At 36.2% G+C, this 24411-nt stretch overlaps 4 protein-coding genes across 8 annotated transcripts; 1 reads left to right on the top strand and 3 right to left on the bottom strand.

Moving 5' to 3' along the window:
• Positions 1–232: 232 nt before the first annotated feature.
• Positions 233–8722, bottom strand: LOC140779492 (ERAD-associated E3 ubiquitin-protein ligase HRD1-like). 2 transcript variants are annotated; one of them, XM_073124571.1, is made up of 8 exons: positions 8541–8722; positions 7395–8019; positions 6215–6391; positions 4829–4978; positions 4535–4743; positions 2179–2332; positions 1054–1285; positions 233–726 (listed from the first exon to the last, which is right to left on the bottom strand). In XM_073124571.1, exons 2-8 carry the CDS (start codon positions 7922–7924, stop codon positions 556–558), a joined length of 1623 nt encoding a protein of 540 aa, XP_072980672.1. In that variant the 5' UTR covers positions 7925–8019; positions 8541–8722; the 3' UTR covers positions 233–555. The 2 variants fall into 2 exon arrangements, with proteins under 2 accessions (XP_072980672.1, XP_072980671.1); XM_073124570.1 differs by having other exon boundaries at positions 8416–8544.
• A 1411-nt stretch (positions 8723–10133) lies between these two features.
• On the bottom strand, positions 10134–12046 carry LOC140778964 (uncharacterized). The gene is made up of 2 exons (XM_073123878.1): positions 11134–12046; positions 10134–10568 (listed from the first exon to the last, which is right to left on the bottom strand). The coding sequence occupies exon 1, from the start codon at positions 11831–11833 to the stop codon at positions 11174–11176; it is 660 nt and encodes a 219-aa protein (XP_072979979.1). The 5' UTR covers positions 11834–12046; the 3' UTR covers positions 10134–10568; positions 11134–11173.
• Positions 12047–13243: 1197 nt separating this feature from the next.
• On the bottom strand, positions 13244–16789 carry LOC140776943 (protein FATTY ACID EXPORT 1, chloroplastic). 3 transcript variants are annotated; one of them, XM_073120802.1, is made up of 8 exons: positions 16597–16789; positions 16325–16509; positions 16223–16234; positions 15714–15930; positions 14201–14368; positions 13681–13727; positions 13555–13595; positions 13244–13471 (listed from the first exon to the last, which is right to left on the bottom strand). In XM_073120802.1, the coding sequence occupies exons 2-8, from the start codon at positions 16481–16483 to the stop codon at positions 13384–13386; spliced, it is 732 nt and encodes a 243-aa protein (XP_072976903.1). In that variant the 5' UTR covers positions 16484–16509; positions 16597–16789; the 3' UTR covers positions 13244–13383. The 3 variants fall into 3 exon arrangements, with proteins under 3 accessions (XP_072976903.1, XP_072976902.1, XP_072976904.1); XM_073120801.1 differs by having other exon boundaries at positions 16325–16520; positions 16597–16781; XM_073120803.1 differs by lacking the exon at positions 16223–16234 and having other exon boundaries at positions 16325–16520; positions 16597–16757.
• Positions 16790–18425: 1636 nt separating this feature from the next.
• LOC140779532 (ADP-ribosylation factor GTPase-activating protein AGD12-like) lies at positions 18426–24224 on the top strand. Of its 2 annotated transcripts, none has more exons than XM_073124638.1 (9): positions 18426–18558; positions 19322–19394; positions 19884–19968; positions 21831–21906; positions 22394–22557; positions 22649–22778; positions 22874–22990; positions 23140–23235; positions 23767–24224. In XM_073124638.1, exons 2-9 carry the CDS (start codon positions 19358–19360, stop codon positions 24043–24045), a joined length of 984 nt encoding a protein of 327 aa, XP_072980739.1. In that variant the 5' UTR covers positions 18426–18558; positions 19322–19357; the 3' UTR covers positions 24046–24224. The 2 variants fall into 2 exon arrangements, with proteins under 2 accessions (XP_072980739.1, XP_072980740.1); XM_073124639.1 differs by having other exon boundaries at positions 18535–18647.
• The last annotated feature ends 187 nt before the right edge of the window (positions 24225–24411 follow it).

Genomic DNA, 24411 nt, shown 5'->3' on the forward strand with positions numbered 1-24411 from the left:
GTACTTGAATAATAAGCTTTGGGTAACAAGTAACAGTACAAGATTGATATGATATTGTCCCTCTGGGAGATCATACCCTACCAGACTGGAAGGCATTAACTTATGCACAAGGGTTGTCCAAGAGTATGCTGTTGTAGATAATGATCAAAATAGCTAACAAACTTGAGAAAGAGACGTGGAGACAGGTAATTATTACTCAGCGTTAGCAGTTCTTCTCTCAAAGAAGAAAAGATTAAAAGAAAAGTTTTTCCCAGAAGAAAGTTTTGGTTTAGAGACAGTAATGCATAATTCCAACAATCTTTGGAGCATAACACTTATGTAATGTTTAATCATTTTACCTAAAAGCTAGAACAATTGTACAAGGAGTGGATATATTGGGATGAAGCACAAACAACAGGATTTGACTATAGCCGACAGAAAGGCCAGGACTTGTAACAGACTACACCAAGCACATCAAAAATCCTGAAACCATGGAATTCTGTATCAACTGATGGTTCATCTTGTCAATTCCTAGTCTTTGATTCAGTATGGCTCCAGTCTCCCTGTCCAGGAACTTCAATCTGTATCGGCGTCTTTGATCTGCCCATGGCGACCACAATCAGCTGTAAATCCAGCAGAATCCGACACGACAGCCTTTCCCTTCAAATCGGTGATGGCAGACGCTGCATCTATTGCTTTAGACTGATCTTTCTGGTGCTGTAGAACTTTCAATTGGCTTTGCAGAAACTGGGAAGAAAAATGTTGAACCGTAAAGGTTGTTAAATGTGTTACAAGAATGCAGACTGAGAACAAGAAAATATTAAGGGTATAACATTCAATTTGAGCAGTTTAATAGGGCAACTTCCATCAGGTCATAGTATCTCAATCATTTTTATTTCTTGTAACCAATAAGAGGCTTCCATTTGGCCGTCTATACAAGTTAGTTACAAGGTTGACATAAGTACTAGAGAACATATCTTTATGTGCTACGTTATGCAAAAGACAAGGCAGGTATTGAATGACGAAGCAAATATTTATAGGTTATAAAGTGAATAGCAGTGGAAAATGCACTACCTCAATTTGACTGTGGATGAAACTTTGATGTGCCTTTAATAGTGAAAGTTGCAAGTCTGGATCACTACTGGAATTAGTAGCCTGATAAGGCATAGATGTGGAATAGAATCCACTTATTGGTGAAGGTTGGTGTTGTAATTGTCCAGAAGATTCAGTAGATTGCATGACCCCACTATTCAACGCCTCCCTTTGTGAAGCATTAATCTGAGGTTGCAAAGGATATCCTGAGGGCCTGGAAACAACAAGAAACCAGGATTAGCTAGACAGCTAGTAGCAGTTATTATGGATGAAAGTTGTGTGGTCTTGAAAATTCCCACACATGCTGTCCATCCAAGTCACCAACTTAAGAAGATCTCTCTAGCGGGTACTAAGTATTTTAGTATGAGTATTCTGGCACAGCAGTGAATTATTGATGGTGGGTGCATCTGGGGCCCAGCATGCAGGGCAATGAACCAAGAAACACAAATAAAGGCAATATAAGTCCACTGCAGAAAAGTTACCTAGTAGAGAGGCATAGACAAATTAACCTTAACCATGGATGCTGCAAAATATAGCCTTCTTTCAAATTGTATGGATGCCAGTTCAGCGGCCTACTCCATTTGTATATTATAGATTCAGCTGAAGACATTTAACTTGATAACTGTCCCCAATGCTGAACCAAACTTTTAGGAAGAGTCAAGACAAAATTCAATCTCTTATCCAGTATGAGAAGTTACTCAAGCTCCAATATGATAATAGTCTACTCAGTACCAGGAAAATTGTATAAAAGCTGTCATGCAGCATCTTTGGAATCTCCTGATTCCTACATGTTTCCTAAGTCTAAATTGCTTTGAGGTCTAGCACCATACCAGTTTCCCATTCAGGCACTTAAAATAAATCATTTATTCAGCACCACAATATATGCCATGTATTTGACTCTATCCAGTTGCAATGAGACACTATTCTACGCCTAGATGCAAAAGTTCACATAAGAGATGGGCATGCTAGAACAAACTCAATCTATTGAGCCTCTTTTTTCAACATCCAATATTCTACATAAAAAGTAGTTGCCACTAGTGTGTGGCAATCTCAGAAAGGTAGGACACAATATAATTATCTAAATGGATTAAAAGCAAATATGCATACCGATAGTATGTGTTTGCTGAAGGATGAACAAATGATTTCTCATATATTGAAGCAGCCAAGGCAGCAGCATGAAGCTTTGCCTGTTGTGGGCTTAATTTGTCACCTGCTGCACCACCATTGGAACCCTGAGTGGATGTGCCTGCCGCTGCTGATCCTGATGATGTTAGGTAGAATGTTAGTGTCTAAGCTAAAAGGCAATACCAGTGAAATTAACCACATAAAAGACTGAAAACTCCTCCACCAGAAACATATTTTCCAACAAAATGAAGTATTAAAGTAAAACAAGTTGCTTCCTAATTTTTTTTTCCCTGGAAATCTGTACAGATACATTCCATAGTGAAATTCACACAATAAACATAGAAATCTACAGAAATACCAGCTGAAATGCAATAGTTAATTAGATATATCTCATGTTCCCAGATACACTATAATTTTCTTTGCTGCTTTCAACTAAAATTCATCAAAGAGAACTTAGTCCGATTACTTGAACATTTAGCCCCCATTTGTTTCAAGATTACCTTTTCCCTATTCTAGACTAGGCCATTAGGTAACATTATTATAGATTAGAAAAGAAATAGAAATATCAAATTATCCCTACTCTAGATTCAAAATACTATTCAATTATTTGGTGAATAAGCCTAAGTACAAATTTACTCTTGGCTTGACTAAAGTTATTTTAAAAATCATCTCTCCTCTATCCTATCATCCACCTACCTCCCAAACCAAAAGTTCCTGATTAATTTTTCCGTCCATTTTTTTCACGTCTCTCCTACCATCTATCTCATTACATATTAATAAGTATGCATTGCATACTCTAAAATAAATGAGAACATTTTAATTTAAATTTATATATCAAATCAAGCACATTTGAGCCAATTTTCACTTATTTATATTTCATCCCAACTTTATATTATATCAAAAATAAGTATTATACCATTATGCTAGATTATAAGTAAACATTAAAATACCCTACTCTAGATTAGAGGTGCAATTTTAGGAGTAAGAATCTAAATAGCTATTCTAGATTTTTCCTTGATCTCAATACAAATGAGGCCCTAAATATTGACTCCATTTTAAATCAATAGGATATTGGCAAAAAGAAAGAGCAATAAGACAATCTAGACATTCTTCTAAATGTGTTATAATACTAAGTACACAAGCATAATTTGGATAAACAGGGTAGTTGCTTTAAAATAGACCACATCCTTTCTTTATGTGCTTAATCACCTCTAAAAGGAAATTTTGTCCTGTACATTAAGATGCGTGGTATTTCCAAGGAGAAAAAGGAATGAAAGTAGAAAGTTCCTTTTTTCTTTCTTTTCAATTATATTATATGCTAGTTCATTTAAATCAACAGCAATGTGCAAAGTTATGCTAATAGTTGACAAACTCTAGTTGACTCAATTTTTAACTCTGGCACTCCGGCCATTGACACCAACTTTTAGCCAGTTAAAGCATAAAATACACTAAGGCTACATGGACCTCGCTATACAAATTTCTAAAACACAATTGAGGGATCTGAAGCAATACAGCATTCCAGGTCGATCTCTGGAGCGAAATACAATTGTGCTGAAAAGAGGAGTATGAGAGTATATGATCACGATGGTGTTGGGTTACACATGCTACTACTGAAAGTCAAACTCACTACAAGAAAAAGATGGAGAAAGATATATTTAATAGTTCACAGCTGATGCTCTAGAATAGGTACATGGAACGGCTGTTCATTCCATGAAGAAGGTGCCAATGGTTGATTCTGCCCAAATATTAGTAAATAGCAAGATTTTAAAAGGTTGTAGGTGGTAGACGGGAAAACAAGGGATCATATAGCGCCGAGGTGCTAGGCGCTATATACGATTTAAACAATATACTAATGCATTCTTGTTAAGAACTATAAAAAACTGTTACAATCTATTAATATTCATCAACATGTATAATAAATTTTAATTTCAGAGTCAATCTACATGCTAAAATATGATATGAGATACGAAAGTGGTCACCTAGGTGGGACTTAAGTGGAGCCTACACTCTGTTTAAAGCGGGAGCCGAAACGTTACGGCGGATCTTTTCTAAAACAATAGTAAATTGCAGGATGCTGGGCTAGGGAGGCTTGACCTGCCTTGCTATGCTGGGTTTTTAGGTTTAGCTTACCCCTCCAACACCTTCTAGAAAGTGGAAAAATACATAACTCGAACGGCTGCACTATGTCCACCCAAAAGGCATGATAACCTCCTTTGCAACTTCGCAGATTCTTAAACTTCCAAAGTAAAGATAGTTTATTGCATGTATCGAGCTATGCAATCATGAATTATTATTTTTTTTTTAAAGAAAAGAAAAGGCAAGAGCACAGAAGTCTTACCAGGCTGATGAGATTCTGGTGGAACCCCATGCTGCCTCCCAGAACCAATAGAGCCACTTTCAGGGGGGACAACCAAAGCTCTGCATGTAGGGCAAGTATGTTGGCGCTCTAACCACGATCGCAGACAATGTACATGAAAAAGGTGCCCACATAGCAACTTTTTGGCAGTCACCATCTCCTCACGACATATAATACATGTTGCATCACTTCTGTATACATAGGTAAAAGCATTTGATATCACAATATTATAATTTCTGGGTTGAATAAATAATGAAATTCAAGTAAAGTGCCTACACATTGAGCTCCTCAGAAGTTGCATCTGGGAAGCGTTCATTCATATTTGAAGTGATCTTGCGATAGCGAACATAATCAGCAATGCGAACTCTGAAATTACGGAATGTTTCATAGAACTCGCGGATCAAGTGCAGCGGGAGACCATAGTTCCTAATATCAATATCCGACAAACACTTAAAAACTTAAATTCTCCATATTTTATCTTATGAACAGCAAGCTGCAACTAATTCCTACATAAACTTTTAATAAAGATAACTGGGATAGAAAACATAAAAACACAGCAGTTGCTAAGTAGAAAAAAAAAAGAAAGATCATTTTAGTAGTGCATGTGTACATAACTATGAAAGATGATCCATGCAAAGTAATCAGATCCAAGCTGTTGAACATAACCGACTGCTATGCCCAGCAACTCTACCCTTTAAAATGAAGGAGTCAGACACTTAAATGTAGAATATGAACTTACTTAATTTGGAACTGCCTAATAGAAACAAGAGAGCTGTATCCACAAGGAATGAGCCAGCTGCTTCTAACAATCCCAATTCTCTCTTTCTAGGAAGACACACACTCTAACATGCACAAGCATATAGGCAACTAGGCATATTGAACTTTTGCCAAGTTCTATGGAATGACATTAAAAAAGAAAGAAAAGAAGTACAGTCGGAGAGATTTCTCAGTAGTATCATCTAAGTAAGATAATCTTAAGTCTTAAGATGTGCATACCAACTTTAGTGTCTCATATGTTTTCTTCTCATTTATGTCCTGTCAAGTGTAAAAAGTGATTTTTTTTGAATAGAAATAAGCATATTGCACATTAGCATGTGCAATTGGTAATGATACCACCTAACATAAGATATTTTTTCAACTTTGAGCATCAAAATAGTGTCCCCGTGAGTTTTCTAGGTCAAGTGTCAGACACTTCAGGACCTGATGTAACAGCCTCAATAACAAGTTTGCTAATTGTCTACATGTAAGTCGTGCGCTAAGTATCAAAACAGAGAGTCTAGGAAATGCTGATGACAAATGATACACATTTTAACCACACGCACAATTCTGAGCCACTTGTAATACCTAGTAATTCCTAAATTAGCAAAATTTCGAGACCAAACATCCATTATGTGTAAATATTATTTTTTATGAAATAAACAATAGGAGTATGGTATGCATGCATAACAGTTTGGCCTATAATCACGTTCTTACGATTAAAAGCAGATAAGCAGTATATTGACTCACAACAGCAGTACTTCTGACAGCCTTCACTAACTAGAACTAAGCTGAGAAGGAACAAGAACTAATATAAGGAATACATATATCCAGCTTTGATCAAATTAGTTACACACAATGCAACATAGTATATTGCGTTATTAAGCAAAGGCATAAGATACTTACAGAAAGATTACTATGAAAAAGAATATGTAAAGAGACAGGTGCAGAAGGTCACGGACAAGCTCCAGATAGAATGTATAAACAGCCTTTTTCTCCCATTGCCCTTCCATTAGCATGTCGGTCACGTAGAAAACATACTTCACAAATGTGAACACTGTGGTTGTTGCTAGTATTGTATATCTGAGATGAGATTTATCTAATCACATTACATTTCAAGACCAAAAATATATAACCTATTTGAAGGAAATCTAAAAGTTATTTAAATGCAAGTGTAAGTTTGTGGCAAAAGTTCCTGGCAATATTGCTGCAGGAATATGGACGTAAATAAGAATTCCTAAACATTGAAAATGGTAGAATCAATCTCTATTTCTTCCTAGTGAAAATTTTACATTATAGACATGATATACGAGTAAAAAAGAAATTTATAATCCAAAGTTCACAGAGGGTCAAAAGAACAAAACCGACAAATCAAGAAGTAAGCTCTTAACCAAAGTATTATCTACACTGCTAAAGATTTTTACATGCATAACTCCATTGAACATAGCTTACTAAAAAAAATGAGATGGTGTTCCCTTCGTTCCATAAGTTCAGGTCAAAGCACAATTTCTTTTTCTAAAGACAACTTTGCAAATCCTATTCCATTCAACACTCCTATTTAAGGTCATTTGCAGTGATAGGAAAATAATATTGTTGTACGGTATGAATTTATTTTAGGCTGTTTGATTACTTATTATTCCTACCTTGTTTTTCATTAATCAGGTATCAGGATCATATTTTACTACATGGTTCTGTCAGTCTAACAAACTCTGGCTTTTTGTACAAGACACAAATAACTTCTTATATGGACCAAAGTATGTACTTGGTGTCAAAGGAGGAGGATGGAGGCAGAAGGCCCAAAGGCGGACCTAGGTTACAAAGTAAACTGTAAATTGGCCCTCATATATTATCAAGTTTGGCCATTCGGAACCACCAATCATCCTCTTTATCAGATCTAAACCTTGTATTCTTTACATGTAACTATCTCAAAATAGATTTTTTAATGCTTTGTCACCTCAATCACTGCTTAACAGTTTTTAATTCTATGAAGGCATGAGTTTTAATGCACAAATGCCAGCAACCATCACATTAATGTACAATGACATCAAACTTTTGCTATAAAATCTAAACCAGTTAACAGACTTACTCAAATGAAAAGAAGAGGTCAATTGATGCCTGTCGCGTGTGCATGAGAGTCTTCAAGTAACTGGACAGGAAAAGACAATCGATGACGAGAAGGAAACCCATGAAAGAAACAATCCGCACGTGAGACAGCATAGGAACAGATGGGGTTGTCTCGATATATTCGACTCTCTTCTGAGCCAACCAATGTAAGGCTTTAATCAATAGAAGAGCAGTTACCATAGGAAGAAAAGTGACTGAAAAGTCTTGCCGGAATATAGTGAGAGCAAAAAGGATCTCCATGACCTCTCTCCAAGATTGTTCATTAAGCCTTTCAACTTCTGCTTCTCTAAGAGAACCAAGAAACAAACGTTTGACTAACTGCCAGATTATGCACATGAGGACCAGTCCCATGTTCAACAGAAGCACAATGCAGATCTTGGAAGTTGAGAGGTACACCATGGCAGGATAAAACTGCCCTCTGCTGCTGAATGCATAATAAATTGCGGCAATGGTGGCTAAGAAGCTAAACCCTGCATATGTTTGGAGCTTCATCGTCTAACAGGAAAGCTTCAACGATCAATTCTTCCTTCTTCGATTGCTAGCGGACCCAAATTATTGTCAAACTACAAACAACATCAATCTTTCACCTGAAACAAATAAAATGACATAGCCATAAGCATCAAGATATATTTCCTACGGAGAACAGACCAGAACTATGAATCCTATCGATTTTGTCTTTCTAAACATCATTTCTCTTGCAAGCCATGAGCTCCTCATATGCCCTATGTCAAACTTAACTACAATATATACACAAGAACCCAAATTAAAGAAAACGGCCCTCACAATCCATATACCTAACCCAGACCCAAAAAAAGATTCGACCATTACAATCAAAACTTGAGAACATCATCTAAAAAGAATCAGGAAAAAGGAGCGAGAGATCATGAAAACAAGGAGAAAAAGTTCGATAAGAAAAAAGTCAATTAGGTGGAAGAAGGAAGTGACTGAAATGGATCAAATCGAATGGGAAGATCATTTCGAACCTGAGACTAGGGTTCAAATCTCCTGGGGGAGAAGGAGAGAGAGAGGATCCAGAGCTCCGCGAGAGGAAGGAAGAGAACAAAAAATAGAGAGAGAATTAAATTGGAATATGAGATGAAAGTCGAACCAGGTCCGGCTGCTTCGTGTCCCAGCGAATCATCTGCGGACTCGTGTCATCTTTATGGACTTGACCAAATTTGAACCTGTGAGACTGGACTTATGTCACAGGATCGACCCAGCCACCGAGCCAAACTTCCGATCAGATTTTGATTAGATACGAAGACCTTGGAGAAGGCGAAGCAGCATCTCTTTGGCGCCAACACAGACCCCATTTAGCTGTGTTTCCGCCATGAACATAACGATCTAAGATAAAATCTCTACAGGAATGTATATCAAAATCGTTTTAGAAATTAGAGCAAGATTTAGGGGGAAATTGGAAGGAGAGAGGGTGAAGAACTTGGGCCCAAATAGGCCCACTCCAACTGCCAATAATGGGCCTAGTCCAAGTTCTTTTCCGTCCACCTCCCCTCTCATATGCATAGTTGCTTATTTAAAATATATTTTACAATCAACTAATTACTTGTGAACATTTTGATTAAATTTTGTGTAAGTTAAGTCACATGATAAGTTATGATCAATAAAATTATATATATATATATATTTTTAACATATTATTCATATTTTAGTAATCAAATATAAATTTTTCGATGAGCTTATTTAAAGTAATAATAAAATGTGAGTAAAATTATAGATAATTTATATTTAAGATGTGCATATAAAATTATTCTTAAAAAATATCATATATATTGACCAACACGGCTTTAAATCTCTTGAGCTCAACCCATAAGGAATTAAGAACTAACTAACAAAAACTGCAGTTATCAAAAGAAATAACCAAAATATCTCTCTTCTATATCATTAGCTTTTAGTCAGTGTAAGATTAAAACTTAATTAAGCAATGAAAGTTAAATGTATACATAGAGGACTGTGATGGTCCAAAAGTGTGATGTTGATGACATAAAACCTCCTGAAACAGTACTGCCAAGTGGATCCTTTTTACAAACATAATAAGAGGTGAATAATTAAAAAAGAATGTTATAACTTTAATTCAACCAGATAAATAGAAGCCTATACATTATACATATAAGAGGAGGAAAGATATTTTGAATAAACCTTACAACTTGGCGGAAAAACTCAACGGCACAATTGAACACATAAATATCAAATTAGAGGGTGAATTACATATAAAGCTGAACACGAATTACTATTGATAAAACTAATGAAAGACATAGCATAATTACTATTAATGAAGATATAATTGGCAATGGCTCTTATTATAAATAATAATAAAAAAGAAAATTTTCTCTCAATTTAGTGGTATGAGAAGAAGTTAGTAGAGTTCCAATGATCATAATAATGAAAGGTAGAGTCAAATTTGGAGCACAAGCTGTGTGATCTGTTAGAATGCTGCCGCTTCAATGGACTGACTACAAACATAATAAGGGACGAATAATTAATAAAGTTTAACTTCAGTTCAATCAAATAAATACAAGCTAAAACTTTAATTCAATTGGATAAATATAAGGCTGATACATATAAAAAGAGGAGATATATTTTAAAAAAGCTCAACAAGTTAGCGAAACCTCAACAGTGCAACCGAACATCAAATAATCAAACTCAAAAGCTCAACAAGTTACCGAAACCTCAACAGCTCAACAAGTTAGCGAAACCTCAACAGCCCAACTGAATAGCATATAATCAAACTCAAAAGGTTCAACAAGTTAGCGAAACCTCAACAGCCAACCGAACAGCACATAATCAAACTCAAAAGACTGAACACAAATTACTATTGACAGAAATGATGGAAAAAAAAGAGAGCACAATTGGCAATTGCTCTTATTACAAATGAGAAAAAAGAAATTTTCCTCTTAATTTAGTGGTCTGAGACGAAGTTAGTAGAGTTCTGGTGATCTTATCAATGGAACCTAGAGTCAAATTTGGAGCACAAGCAGTGATCTGTGAGAATGCTGCAGCTGTAATGGACTATTACGTTCTTCCACGAGGACACGTTTCTGTTCTACTCCGTATACAATTATTTCAGAGAAGAAGATTTCTCCAGTGTTCTGATAGACAAATTCTTCTACCACTGGAATACCTGGAAGTCGAAAGGTTAATCGATTAAAATCATTATTTTTAACCGTAGAAATGAATTTTTCTGGTAAACAAAGAAGAAAACTATATAATTCTCTTTATCATCTAGTTTAGAATACAAGTATCAGATGAAACAACCTTAAATATGTAGAGAATATAAAAGAAAACTAAATATTTGTAGAGAAGAAAAAGGAAAACTTGAACTACAAAATCTGAGCTTTTCTTCAATGGGAGTTACTTTTGAAACACTGTCCATAGAGAAAGTTATCTAAATCATAAAAGTCCTCTGGAGCAGAGAACCCAAAAGGCATATTTACCTGAGACTGCTGCATCAATAGTAATGTTTCTCCATCACATAAGTTTTCTCAATTATAAAGAAGATCCAGAAGATCTTATTACCAGTGGATTTATACTAACTTCACTTACCCTACCAATTATATATATATATATATATAATTTCTCCACAAATATCAGTTCGTCAAAATGACCATAAAAAAAATTTCATGCAGAAGCAGTGAAAAGGATCTATTAGTAACCTACTATTGAAGGTAATCAAGCATTCATATTACCTCAAAAAAGGCACCAAGAATCCCAAGGGGCAGTGCCATCTCAACCACAAAGTATAAACTTGCAAGCAGGAAACACCAACCCAGTGAACCCAAGCAGCGCCATTGTAATGAGGTTCTCTGAGCACCACCGCAGCGGCCGCCATTTAATCTCCACGCTCGAGCTCTTCATCCTCTTTGTCGCAACCTGCGGTTCCTTCGACAAGTCAAAGCTCGCTCCTTTCATCCTCAACTCCATGATGCACCTCGCAAGCGCCCGCCCCTCTCCTCTCTCCCTTTGTAGCCTCCTATCCACCTTCCAATACCTGCAGATCCCCATTTGCACCGCGCAGACCAGGACGAGGGAGGTCGCCAGGGAGAGGCTCGACGGGACCCACCAGTTCTTGCACGCGCGCCGCTCGTGCTCGACGACGGAGGCGGCGAAGAGGAGAGTGAGGAAGATGCCGTGGAAGGCGAAGAAGAGACAGCAGAGCTGGAAAGCCTCGCCCTTGATGCGGTCCATGCGGGACTCTAAGGCGGCGGTGCGGCGACCGTGGAGGTCTTCCTCTCGTTGCCAGAGTTTGAGGAGGAGGAGGTGGCCGGGGCTCTCGGAGATTTCTGTGAGCGGGTGGTGGGCGATAGCGGCGAAGGCCGAACTAGCGAAGTTTGAGCTTTCACCGTCGGTGGGGATTTCTACGACGTGGGTATCTCTTGATTCCGCCATTAGAGGAGGAGTAAGGGCGAACTGGGCAAGAACCAAGAAAGCGGTGTTCTTGATTTGGGATTCTTAAGGAGTTTTTGGGAACTTTGGAGTTCTGTGAGATTGGGAGAAGGAAACTTGGAGAGTTAACAGGGAGGGAGGAGAGAAGAAATGGAAAGATTCTTGGGGGTGCTTAGATTGGGGAGAGAGAAGAAGGGGGAATGAATATTTGAGGGGAACTGGGAAACGGCTCAGGGCGCTCCAACGGTCGAAATTTAGGGTGCGGTAACGTGTGCCAACGGTCATATTGGGACGAAGAGGGAGGTTTTGACCAAACTAGACCAACTTTTAATTTTATTTACAGAAATAACTTACACCCTAAATTTAATATCAAAATAAACTTATTTTATTGTAACCGTACATAAAATACTAAAATATTAAGTATTTTATCTAGCCAAGAGTAAAACGGTAATTATGTTAATAATTTTTAAATAAAATACTGAACAATTTAGTAATTACTAAAATATAAGGATACACATAAAACGCTTAAACTCTCTAAATGAGAAAATTATTGGTAGAAATATATATAAAAAAGTTTGTAATGTTAGAATTTTGTCTTTAGTTATTAATTTTAGTCACAAAATATATTATTACGAAGGTATGTAAAATTTGATACGTTGTAAACTTGCAATAATGTGGTCATTCTTCGAAACTAATTATGCTAAGAATTATAGAAAAAGGATAATAGTTTCTCAAAATTTTATTTTTATTTTTTTTAATAAAATATTTAACTTTTTAGCATTTTTAAACATAAAAATATATCAACGTTTATAAAACTCATTTTAATATTAAGTTTGAGTTATAATAATCTATCTTGGATAAATAAAATATAAAGAGGGTTAGTTTGGTCAAAACTCAAAAAAAAAAGGTGGATTTAGTTCTATGGACATTTGGTTTCACGAGCAACGGTCATATTTTAAAGAGAGGTCGTGAATTATGAAGCTTTAGTCATTATTTTGATTAAGAAAATTAAAAAAATAGAGAATCTTATTTTTTTCATAAGAAAATGATGAATCTTAACATTAGCCAGTGAAGAGAAAATATAATTATAGAAGGAATAATGTAAAACTTTTCTTAATTATTAGGGTGCCTAATGATGGTTTAAGATGATGCAGCTCGAATGAAATAATGCAGAACTTTCCCAGGAGATTCATTATATGTGATTTCATAAGGAAATCTTCCTGTAGAGTGGCAAGCTCCACATTTTCTCTCTTTTTTTCTGAAATATAATTTGTACATAAAATCAACTTAAACCTTATTTACATAATAGAAAAACATTAGTCCCTTTTAATTTCATATTCTAGTATGGCTACGAAGCTGGTAAATTAGCAATAGCAAAATACAACCGGATATCTGTTACAGAGATCCATGATATCATTTCTCACCTCCAGACAAAACCCAACTTAAAAGAGGAAAAAATACATCATGAGGAAAGTTCACAATAAGTGTTATACTTCAATAGGAGTACTAGTAACATGTATAGGAAGAGATCTGACTTAAGAATGATCTCCAAGCTATGATGAGGGAGTTGCCGCTAACTTCTTCGGTGGTGGATTTCCTCCAGCAAGCAGCACATATGAATAGAAACAAATCATTGCAGCACTGCAATCATGTTAAAAGAAAGTTTCCTATGAGTAAAATTCTGTAGAACACATCAGTTTTAAATAGCGGTGAGGAAGATGTACCTGATGAAAGCATAAAAACCCCAAGGAAGGATTTTCTTTGTCTAAATCAAAAGAAAAAAAAACATAGTTACTGAAAAGAAATGGATATAGTCAGTCGTCAATAAGAGAAGAAAGAGCAACGCTTACCAAGAAGTACGCCTGGGAGTACTTCCATGTAAGTAAAGCAGCAACCGCTGCATTACCAAAAGCAGCATAATTAATTTAAGTATGCAGCATTTTCAAATGGTGGTCGCTATAGGTTTAATTGATAAAGCTATAAGCCTATCATAAAGACCTTGCTGTAGGGGACAAAAGAAGATTTTCAAGTTCTATACTGTTTTAGTAAGGGAGATGAAATAGGTGTCAGAGTGCATGACATCTCGTGCTTCCTTCTATAAGTGAGTAATTCTGTTTCTTATGCTTTGTCAAAGAGTTCATCATTTAGCACAACTTTCATAATTTTGGCTTCCTTTCCTCCCCGAAAAGATTCAAGTCAACGAATGTTGTGTAATTTTCCAACTTCTGCATCTTGAGATGTTGTGGCTTTTAAATAAAAAATACTACAACTTTAAATCAATTTTCTGAGCTCCACCAAGAATAAAGATTCTCAAGCCCAAACAGATCAGTAAAAACTGAAAATTCACTCTAGGGTACCAAATCCACATACCTGCTTGCCCCAATATGAACGGTAAGCTGGATGTTCCACCCCTCCAAACCTTTAGACTAAGTACACCTAGGGACAATATCGCAACCCCAGGTGCAACGCCTAAAACAAGACTAATAGGACTTCTCCAAAATAGAAATCCAAGAAACCCCATAGAAAATAAAAAGCCACCTGCGGAATGAAAAAGAAAGATAAAAGGTTATCAGGCAGGACATTATAAGAAGAAATACTCATAGCAAACCTTGCAGAGGATTTTACTTATCAGGTCACAACCACTGGAGAGAGCACATTAATCTAAATCAAGAAGAAAATATAATTTGAAGCTCGGAAGTGTTAATAATAGAAAGACAAAACTGCTATGATTGAAACTAGAACCATGACAACTCAAGATGACCACCCCATATGTGAGGTCTAGAAAAAGAGAAAAAGCAGTCGCACAAATGTTTGCAGAAGTAACCAAAAAAAAAAACTGAATTGGCTATGCAAAACAGCATGGATTACTAGCTTACAATTCAATTATATAATAAATTTTCAAATTTTGTGCTGCTCAAGTGACAAGAAGGTGCTTTTAGGTGGCATTTGACATTTAGAGATTAGTCCTAAGACCAAGTCCAATTAAATCAACAATTGGAATTAGCGACAATGATGGCCCTTTTCTACTGAGTCACGCCAATCAGTGACATAAAAATCAGTTCAACTAAGTGGACCTAGTTTCTTGTCATTAGGATCATCAAGGCAGTAACATCTGTGTTATTTTGGGATTTTGATGTATGGAGTGTGAAACTGTATATGACATAATGCAGTAGGGAATGTGAAGTGATGTTTGAAATGAATTTGGTATTTTGGTTTAGAAGCTTTGATTTGTAGTCTCCCGGAGTAAGGAAAATTAAAGAAGCTTGAATCATAATGAAACAAGCTGACGAAGTTGTTATTCAGCAATAAGAAAAAAAACAGGGGAGCAGGGGGGTGAGGTTGGAGGGAATGTTTCAACGGATGGAGATACAAAGAGAAGTTTGGAAATAAAGAAGAACAATAGAGAAAGATAGAAAAGAAGTTAGGAATACCTGCTGCATCTAGACCCTTTTTATCCTTATCTTCTCATTCTATTTTTGTCCACCCTTTCCCTCTAATTCTAAATTCATGCAGGTAATTATAATCTACCAAACAGAATTCAGATAAGATTTTGACATATCAATTTTAACACTTATTCCCGACCAATGTATCATGAATATCCGTAATGTATGCAGAAAACTGTAAGCATACTTTCTGAATTACCCATTATAAGAAAAGCAAAAGAATAAACCATGATAATGTAAAATTTTATTAAAGAGAAACAAAATGGAAATGCAAATATTCACATGATCCAAAATATAAACAACTCTGGCATTCTTTTGTATTAAGTAGGAAATTAGGACATCAGGTTACACAAGCGAATGTGCAACAATATTGATAATTCAGTAGCACTCTAGCTTAAAGGGCAGGAAAAGATTTTCTAAACTGCAACTTTCTGACTTACCAAAAGGAATGCCTAAGCAAAAATCATGTATTTTTGCACATCTTTTGGGTGGAGGCGCAACCTCCACATCTACCTCCATCAGTCCATCAACTGGTTCCACAGTAGAATCTGACTCCACTTGTTCTCGTGTATGATCCTCTGTATTCTTTATAGCAGTATTAGCCTCAAAACCAGGACTCGTCATACTATTTCTCTTAACAGACATAGCAATTGGCAACTGCAATAAAAGTAAAAAGATCAACTTTAAACTAACTCATTAAGTGCCAAATTACACAAAGCGAGACAAAAATTCCCTCTTTTTTTTTTCTCCACGAGATATTTGATATTCAGACACGAACAGGAGTTATCCACAAAGCAGTTATATAGTGCCGGAACAAGAGATAAAGCTGTCTATGAAATGCTTGTAAAATTGTCCCAAATAACAGCGCCGGTACGCATTTAGATCAATCAACGCACTTCACAATGCATATAGTCAAATCATGCAAAAATCAGCATAAGAAGAAATCCACCTCCAACGCTGTCTTCTCGGGCATCAAAAACATAACATTGGTTGTAAGAAGACATGAAAGATCGCAAGGATTTGGAAGCCGTTGACCAAATCAAACGCATACCTTTCGAGCGATAAGAGCTGGATTCCTGAACCTCCTGTCCAGCCCCAGCCATCTGGAGGAGCAAACCCTAGACGTGGACGGCGAGATGCGAACGCCATTAGAGAAGACGAAGCACCTCTTTGGCGCCGACAGGGACCCATATAACTGTGCTGCAGCCATGGATGTTCCGACCTACGATAAAATCTCTACAAAAGAACTAGCGAAGATTTTACAAATTAGAGGAGGCTTTGGGCGAATTTGGAAGGAGAAAACGAAAAAAAAAAATTACATACCGGACAGATCTCGATTACTTTCTCTCTTCCTCCTCCAAAGGAGACAGAAGCGGATGAAAGATTTGGTAAGCTCGCGAAAGATGCGTTGAAATAAGTTGCATCGCTGGAGAATTCGAGATGCGCTTTCTTATATATATATTTTTGTTCCTCTTTTTCTTTTTTCTCTCCCTTCCGATCGAACGGTGGAGAGCCGTGCAGATGTAAGTCACCGGACTAGCCGCGGGCTTTTTGGACTGGAAACGAAGTAGTGGGTTACCACTTACCACCACGTAACAACGTCTCAAGTCAATATTGCGGCTGGTCATATATATATATATATATATAATGCCCCGCACTCGAACAGCCCACGACCCAAATCCGGCCTAAAACGACCAGATTGGGCCCAAATTAGGCTCACAATTGGAGAACATAGACTGATGTTATTTATATATGCACATACATAACGGTTCACCTAAATTAAGCATATTTATTGAATTAATGCAATTAGAATGAGTCATTCTCAGATCCTTTTCTGAAATATATCTCGAGCAGCAAATTACTCCAGACAACCAACCACCCATAGTGCTCAAGGAATTGTCTATTTTTTAATCATTGTGGTATAATATATCTGCACTGTTGCATAACCATGTGAGATTGCCCTTGGCCCTTGGCCCTTGTGAGATGATAGGCTTCAAGCCATTAATGATCCATCCAATTGGATCCCTCCTTTTGGTTGGAAGTTGTTGGATAGGAGTCTTTAAAATGTGGCATAAGGCTGCACTTTATTTATAGTGCCAGCCGAGTAATCAACCATTACTTCCTGGCTTATTCTATTCTCGTATGTTGTTACCCAAGCTAGTCTTTTGCCACCAACACTCTAGTAGACGGTAGGTATTTTTTTTTTATGATAAAAGAGATTATGGATTCAATTATAATCTCAAATAATATTATGGAGAAATTATATGATAGTTTGATGGGTTGATAGTTTTGCTTAACGGTTCGACTCAGTTGATGGCTCGGCAGTATGGTTTGGAGGAGTAGCTCGATAATGCGACAACTCGGAACATATCTTGACGACGTTTAATTTGGAGCAATTGTTCGACAACGTATATGACTTGGAGCCTAAATAACTTACTATATTAGCTAAAAGCTTGATGAGACTTAAGTACCTCTAGGAAATATTGGCTTTTTAACTGACCTATATCTAGTCTTCGGACCCAGGATGATAAAAAAAAAATATGCCAGTACTTTGCCACAATAAATTAAAGTTAATTTAAGCTTTACTTTTCTTTTATATGCAAGCCATTATATCTATATAATTAATAGCGTGTTGAATATTATTAATGGTTCGGGCTTAATTTTGGACAGTGATATTATAGAGGGTGAAATATACTTAAAAAAACATTAAAAAAAGGGTAAGAATACTTCTAAGATAGCAATATCCATCTCCAAGATTATTAAGAAAATTTCTACCTCTTGTTTCCAGACAACCAAAATCTCTCAAGTCTCAACCCATGGGAAATTAATTAACCATCAACTAACAAAAATATACATACAACTAATCACTTAACATCCTTATAACGTATTCTTTTTACAAAAGACTTCTAACCAACCCAAAAAAAAACTGGATATCTATTCACGAGAAGACACATCTTTCCAATAACACACACCCGTTCACAAAATGAATAAAACTCTCCTCCAATAAAATCGTTATGTTATTGTTTATATAATACCTCGGTGTATTGATAATGTAACGACCTCATAATTACTTGTGAACCGTGTACCAGAGCTACGCTTCTATAGAAGGACATTCGATGTGTCAACGCACACGGTATAAAGGCAATAATAAGGTTATAAGGGCCGATGTCAGAAGAGTAGAATACTTGGAATAATTCGATTCTAGAAAATCGTGACAAGAAATCCTTTTGAATAACAAAGTCCAAGACCAACGCCCCTGAAGCCGTTTGCAACTTGGAATCTCCGGTATAACTAAAGCATCTACCCTTATTATCTATCTCAATTTCGTTCTTTATACACCGTTCGGAATAGATTCGGAGGAGGAGGAGGAGGAGGTTTGGGTTCTTCGGTTCCATTTTCGTTCTTTTCTGTTATTTTGGTATTTTTTTTTATCTTTGACATCGCAAAGATCTGATTCGTTTTTCGTTTTTCTTTTTTCTGTCGTTCAATCTGGTGGGTTTTCGATTTTGTTTCTTGATCCCTTTTCAGCGATTTATATTCTGGGTTTTGGGAGGCAGGTGCTTGTTTGACTTTTTTGGGTGAGGGAGGGAAGAAGTTTTGCCGGATTAATGATTTGTTGCATTTCCATACTCGGGCAAAGAGGCCTTTGGTTGGAAACTGCACCTCGATTATGGTTTTATAGCAATCGAAACTGTATCTTGGCTATACCATTTCATAATTTCCATAGGAATTTGCTAAAAAAATTGTCGCCTAATTATGTTCTCGGAAAAACTTCTTATCCGATTACAAAGCCTGAGCAGCAGTACTAAAGTTTGAGTTCCATCGTCAAGTGTTCAATTTATTATACATCAGTGCATCTACTATGTTGGTGTTACATGCAAAATGTACTATGTGAATTGATGTAGTTTACTCCTTTAGCACTTTCCTCCTCTTGTTTCCCTTTGTCTCTGGTCATCTCATCGCATGTGGATGATTGGGAAAAATAGTATTTATATGCAATATTACCTTGTTTTTTCTTTTCCAATTTTCTGGTACTTTTGGCATGTAGGAAAGAATTGCCCTTGGATGATCGAGGTTTGCAAGGATGAGTAGTCGCTACAGGTCAGAGAAGCCCATGTCGGGTAGGCTTACTTTTCCTCTTCTTTGTCTTCTCTCTCCTTTCTTTTTGATGAAAAGGATAAGCCTGCTTCATTGTGAAACTTATTTATACTCTTATTGCCAGTATTCAGTTGGTAATGTTTTATTAACTTACTAATGTTGATGTTACTGTTAGTCTTGTAATACATGCCTTCAATATGTCAAAATCTATAAAAGAGTACATCTTTCTTTATAGCAATATAGTAAATTCCAATTCTGAGTGATTTTTAACTAAAGCTGACAAGCTGTTGGTGAGATGCCTTTTGATGCTAATAGCATTGAGTACCTGTTAAAAAAAAATATTGAGCTGCATGCATATTGAGATTCTTGAACATCATATGTATGATCTTATAACTCAGTCATTTTGATATAGCTATAAGAGGTCATCGGTATTTGTGAGTCAGACTAGCTAGACTTGGGATACTAGGGAGCAAAATTGGGGTTATAATTTGAGCTTCCATATTCTAATGCAGGTAAAGCAAGGAAACTGAAGGAACTTATGCTCAAAAGTGATAACCGGACTTGTGCAGATTGTGGTGCTCCAGATCCCAAATGGGCGTAAGTATTAGTCACATTTGGTCGCAAAATATCTAAATGCTTTCCCTCATTTTGTTCTAGAATTAATGCTCTATCTTTTTTATCTAAAGTATTCACAGTAGACAAATGTGTTCCTTGAAGAAATTTTGGAAAGAAAACAGAGGAGAAAATCTTTTCAGTCCAAATTAGGAATGTATTATGCCTTAAATGAACTAAAAGTGAAAGTTGAAAATTCGATAACCATGTACAGTAATAACAAGGTAAAGCCGCTAGCCATAACTTCATTTAGGTAACAACTGTAAGATGAAACCATTTTGTTCCAATTTAAGTCATATTAGTAGTGACCAAACTTTCTACTACTAGTCCAGCAAAAGTGCACAAATAGTTTCAACTAGTACAGTTTTTCTGAATTTTTGTTTCACCTATTTATAGGGAAGACTCATTCATGTTCTGGTACATAGAAGATGTGCATGGGCATCTAATAATGCCTTCATTGGTTGTAAAGAAATACTATACTTTGTTGTTCTGACTATAGGCATCCTATTTACTTCCTCTGGTAATTTCTGTTAGAAAAGAAATTCTAGACATTCATGAGTTGGCCTGAATGATATTTAGGTCAACTTGGAGGCAAGAAAAGTAAGAGGGGGGTATTCTTTTTCTCAATCCAAGGTATGTCTCAGGGATAAGGCCAGATTTTTCTTTTGTCTTCAACAAACAATAGATCATAGGGTTGACTTTCTATAAACCTGCTAGTTTATGAGATATAGAGATAATAAATAGGCTGATTGCTGATGCCTAACACATACTAGACTTGGTTCTCCATTTACCTCAAATTATTGAAATAAGTTTGTATCATATTAGTCATTTACTACTCTACACTTATAATAAATAATAATACAATTTTCCAACTAATTTGTCAAAAAGTAATCAGTGCATTGGGCTCCACCATTGTGGGTCTGGGGAAGCAAATGTACTTGGCCTGAAGTATAAGGATCTTATTTTCTTTCTTTGACAATTCCTGTTAGCAAAGAAGGTAAACATTCACGAGTTGGGACTCAATGATTAGGTCTTGGAGACAAGGAAAAAAAAAAGAGCGAGTTAATTTTGTCTAAGGTGTATCTGACTATTCAGAGGTAAACAGGGACAAGGCCAAATTTATATTTGTCTATGACATCCTTATCTAAGCAAATAATTAGATCATCACAGGGATGCCTTTCTAAAACCTGCTACTTCAAGATATATGCATAGGATCAACTTGTCTCAAGTTTACACATACTAAATTGATTTACCACCAGTTATGTCAAATTTGTGTTTTATGAGTTGTTAATTTAATATACAGTTGTAATTAATATAAATTTCTGCTTATTTGGTTAGAAGTAAACGGTGCATTGGGCTTTACCATTGTGAGTTGTGGATGGCAATTGTACATAGCCTTATAAATGATACTGGAATGCTGTTAGTGTGACTTAACCACGTGCCAATGGAGTACATGGGCGAGTGTTAAGTGCCACACGGAGTGATTGTAAGTTATTTATTTTAATCAGTATAATTGATCAGATGGGAATTTTATTTACAATTGCTACACTTCCAAGTTCGACCTCAGCCATTGAGTTGTTTATCTAGATAAAGTTGCTGGTTCAACTGGTACATCAACTCCACGCTCTTACTCGAACAATTTAGCAGGATAAAGGGGATAAACTTGGTTACCAGCTTTTTTGTGCCTCCAATTTACCATAGATGTTTGTGTTTGAGCTTTTCATATAAAGAGGTTCCCATTTTGTTGTAATCTTAATTTTCATATCTGTTTTTGTTTGTTTTATGTTCTACATTATGATTTGGAGATCTAAGTACTTTCTTCTAATGAAACTTTCCTTGTCTTTCAGGTCATCTAACATTGGAATATTCATTTGCTTAAAATGCAGCGATGTACACAGGAGACTTGGACCAGATATTTCAAAGGTCATGTTAGTGCTGTTTTATCTTGTATTTATTGGGTTAAACAAGTTGGTCATGAATGTCTAATGATTTAAGGTCACCAGAATAAATAAGCACCAAAGAAGACAACGACATTTTTTTTCCATATCTGAAAATGTTGGCCCTGGTGGTTTTGATAACAGCAATTTGGAGAGAATTTAGGCATGTTTTAGAAGTATGTGAATCCATCTCTGAGTCTCTAAAATCTAAACCTTCAAATTGGAATCTGGTGTTGTTTGAGTAGACTTCCGTGTAATGATATGTTTATCTTGGATTCAGCTTCTTTATTTAGTCTTTTTCCCTTGTCATGTTCATTACTCCAGCAAATTAGATATGCTAATTCGTTTTCTTCAGTTAGTAAGAGGAATCTTGAACTAAGAAGTAGGAAGTACATTGAATAGTAGAAGCTACAGGAATGCATATTAGCAATTTCTTCTCATAATTTCTTGTGCCTGTCATTCTACACTTCCAGGTTTTGTCGGTGACGTTAGATGAATGGTCTGATAGTGACATTGACTCTATGGTCGAGGTTGGTGGAAATTCTTATGCCAACTCAATATATGAGGCTTTTCTTCCAAAAAGTTATCCAAGACCTAAAGCGAACTCGAGTAATGAGGAGCGCACCAAGTTCATAAGGTGAATTAAGTTATTTTTAAAATTTTAAGTTTTTAATTTTCATGTCATATTTGCTAGTCTTTTGTGAAGTCACTTCCTTTTTGTTCTGCAGTTCCAAATATGAGTTGCAAGAATTTCTGAAACCAAGCTTGCGTATTGTCTCTTCAAAAATGTCTTTCAGAACTTATGATTCTGTAAAGAATCCTGATACCCGCTTTGTTCCAAACACTTCGAAGACAGAAGTGAGTCATCTTTCATGTTCTTCCATGTCAGAGGACTTCCCAGTTTATTGTATAGTACTCGTACCTTCACTCTGAGGCTTTGTGCATGATTGCAGGAAGATCTGAGGGAATTCATTGGAGATTTGAAGGTGAAAGTGATAAGTGGCTCAGATTTAGCTGTAAGAGATATGTTAACTAGTGATCCATATGTTATTGTAGCTCTTGGGCAGCAGGCAAGCTATTTTCTTGAATGCAGAATCTTTATTTTACTTTGAAATGTCAAAGAAAGCATATCAACCATGTTCTTGTCTTTTCTCTGTTTCATGTGAATTTCTTCTCTTTTCTTCTCATCTAAAGTTCAGATGATGGATGCATTCTGCAGAAAGCTCAAACAACTGTGAAGAAAAGCAACCTGAATCCAGTATGGAATGAAGAGCTTAAGTTATCAGTTCCTCGACTGTACGGGCCTCTAAAACTGGTTAGTTTACTTGTATCCATCTTATATGATTCTTGCATTATCCAGTCTCTTTCAAGAATTGTACTTCTACTGTTCTACATATGGTATATCTTCCTTGTAATTTGCTTGATAAAGTTTGGATGTCACATGTAATGTATCATTTTCCAAACAGATTGTTCATCATAGAATTTCTTCAAGATGATGGCATTTACTTGTGGAACATTATTTCATTGGAGTAAGTTAATAGTAGTAGGGTTTTCCTGGTGTCTCTTTCCATTGTCTCGTACAGATCATTCTAAGGCGCTTTACCCTGAACATGCTGTCTCAGTTAGAAATGACTATGGCAGCGAGAATCTTCTTTAAGGGGGTGCTAAATCTGCCTAAAAGCACTCTACATAACCACTTCTCTTCCTTCCCTTAAGAATGCTACTTCTTCACTATCTCATACTCTCCCACCCTATCAACTCTAGATATTACTTATATTAAGCTACTGACTGTTTACTCTCTTCAATTTTCAAGCCAATAACCTTTTAATTTTTCTCTGTTTCTCAGCAAGTATATGACCACGATCTTTTTTCTGCGGATGATATCATGGGAGAAGCCGAAATCGACCTTCAGCCAATGGTCACAGCTGTGATGGCCTTTGGGGATGTTGGACTTCTTGGCGATATGCAAATAGGCAGGTGGTTCAAGACGAGTGACAATGCACTAATAAGGGATAGCACTGTGAACATTGTTGATGGGAAAGTAAAGCAGGAGGTGTTTCTAAAGCTACAGAATGTTGAATCTGGAGAGTTGCTACTAGAGTTGGAGTGGGTTCCTTTAGATTAATATAATATATATATTTTTTCCTTTCTGATACTTGGCCATAATTACTGAAGTGGTGCTAACATTATCTAGTGTGTATGAGGTGCCCTCTTCTTTTTCACTTTTATCATCTTGTAGAATATCTTGGTGTCATTTCTCAAATATAAATATTTATTTGTGAGTTATCCTCTAGAATACGTACACACATTTCCATGGTTATCACAAGATTGATAAACTTAGAAAGTTTGAGACTGTATTGTTGCCCGTTTTGCTTCGATTCTAGTTGGTTTCAATGAACTAAAATGAGCAGATCGTTGCCCTGAGGGAAGCTTGTTAATAATGCACAGGGTGACATAATGTCGATTACTACATTATATATATATATATATA

This window comes from Typha angustifolia, chromosome 15 (assembly GCF_048772165.1).
Source record: "Typha angustifolia cultivar Huaian chromosome 15, ASM4877216v1, whole genome shotgun sequence".
Lineage (NCBI taxonomy): Eukaryota > Viridiplantae > Streptophyta > Magnoliopsida > Poales > Typhaceae > Typha > Typha angustifolia.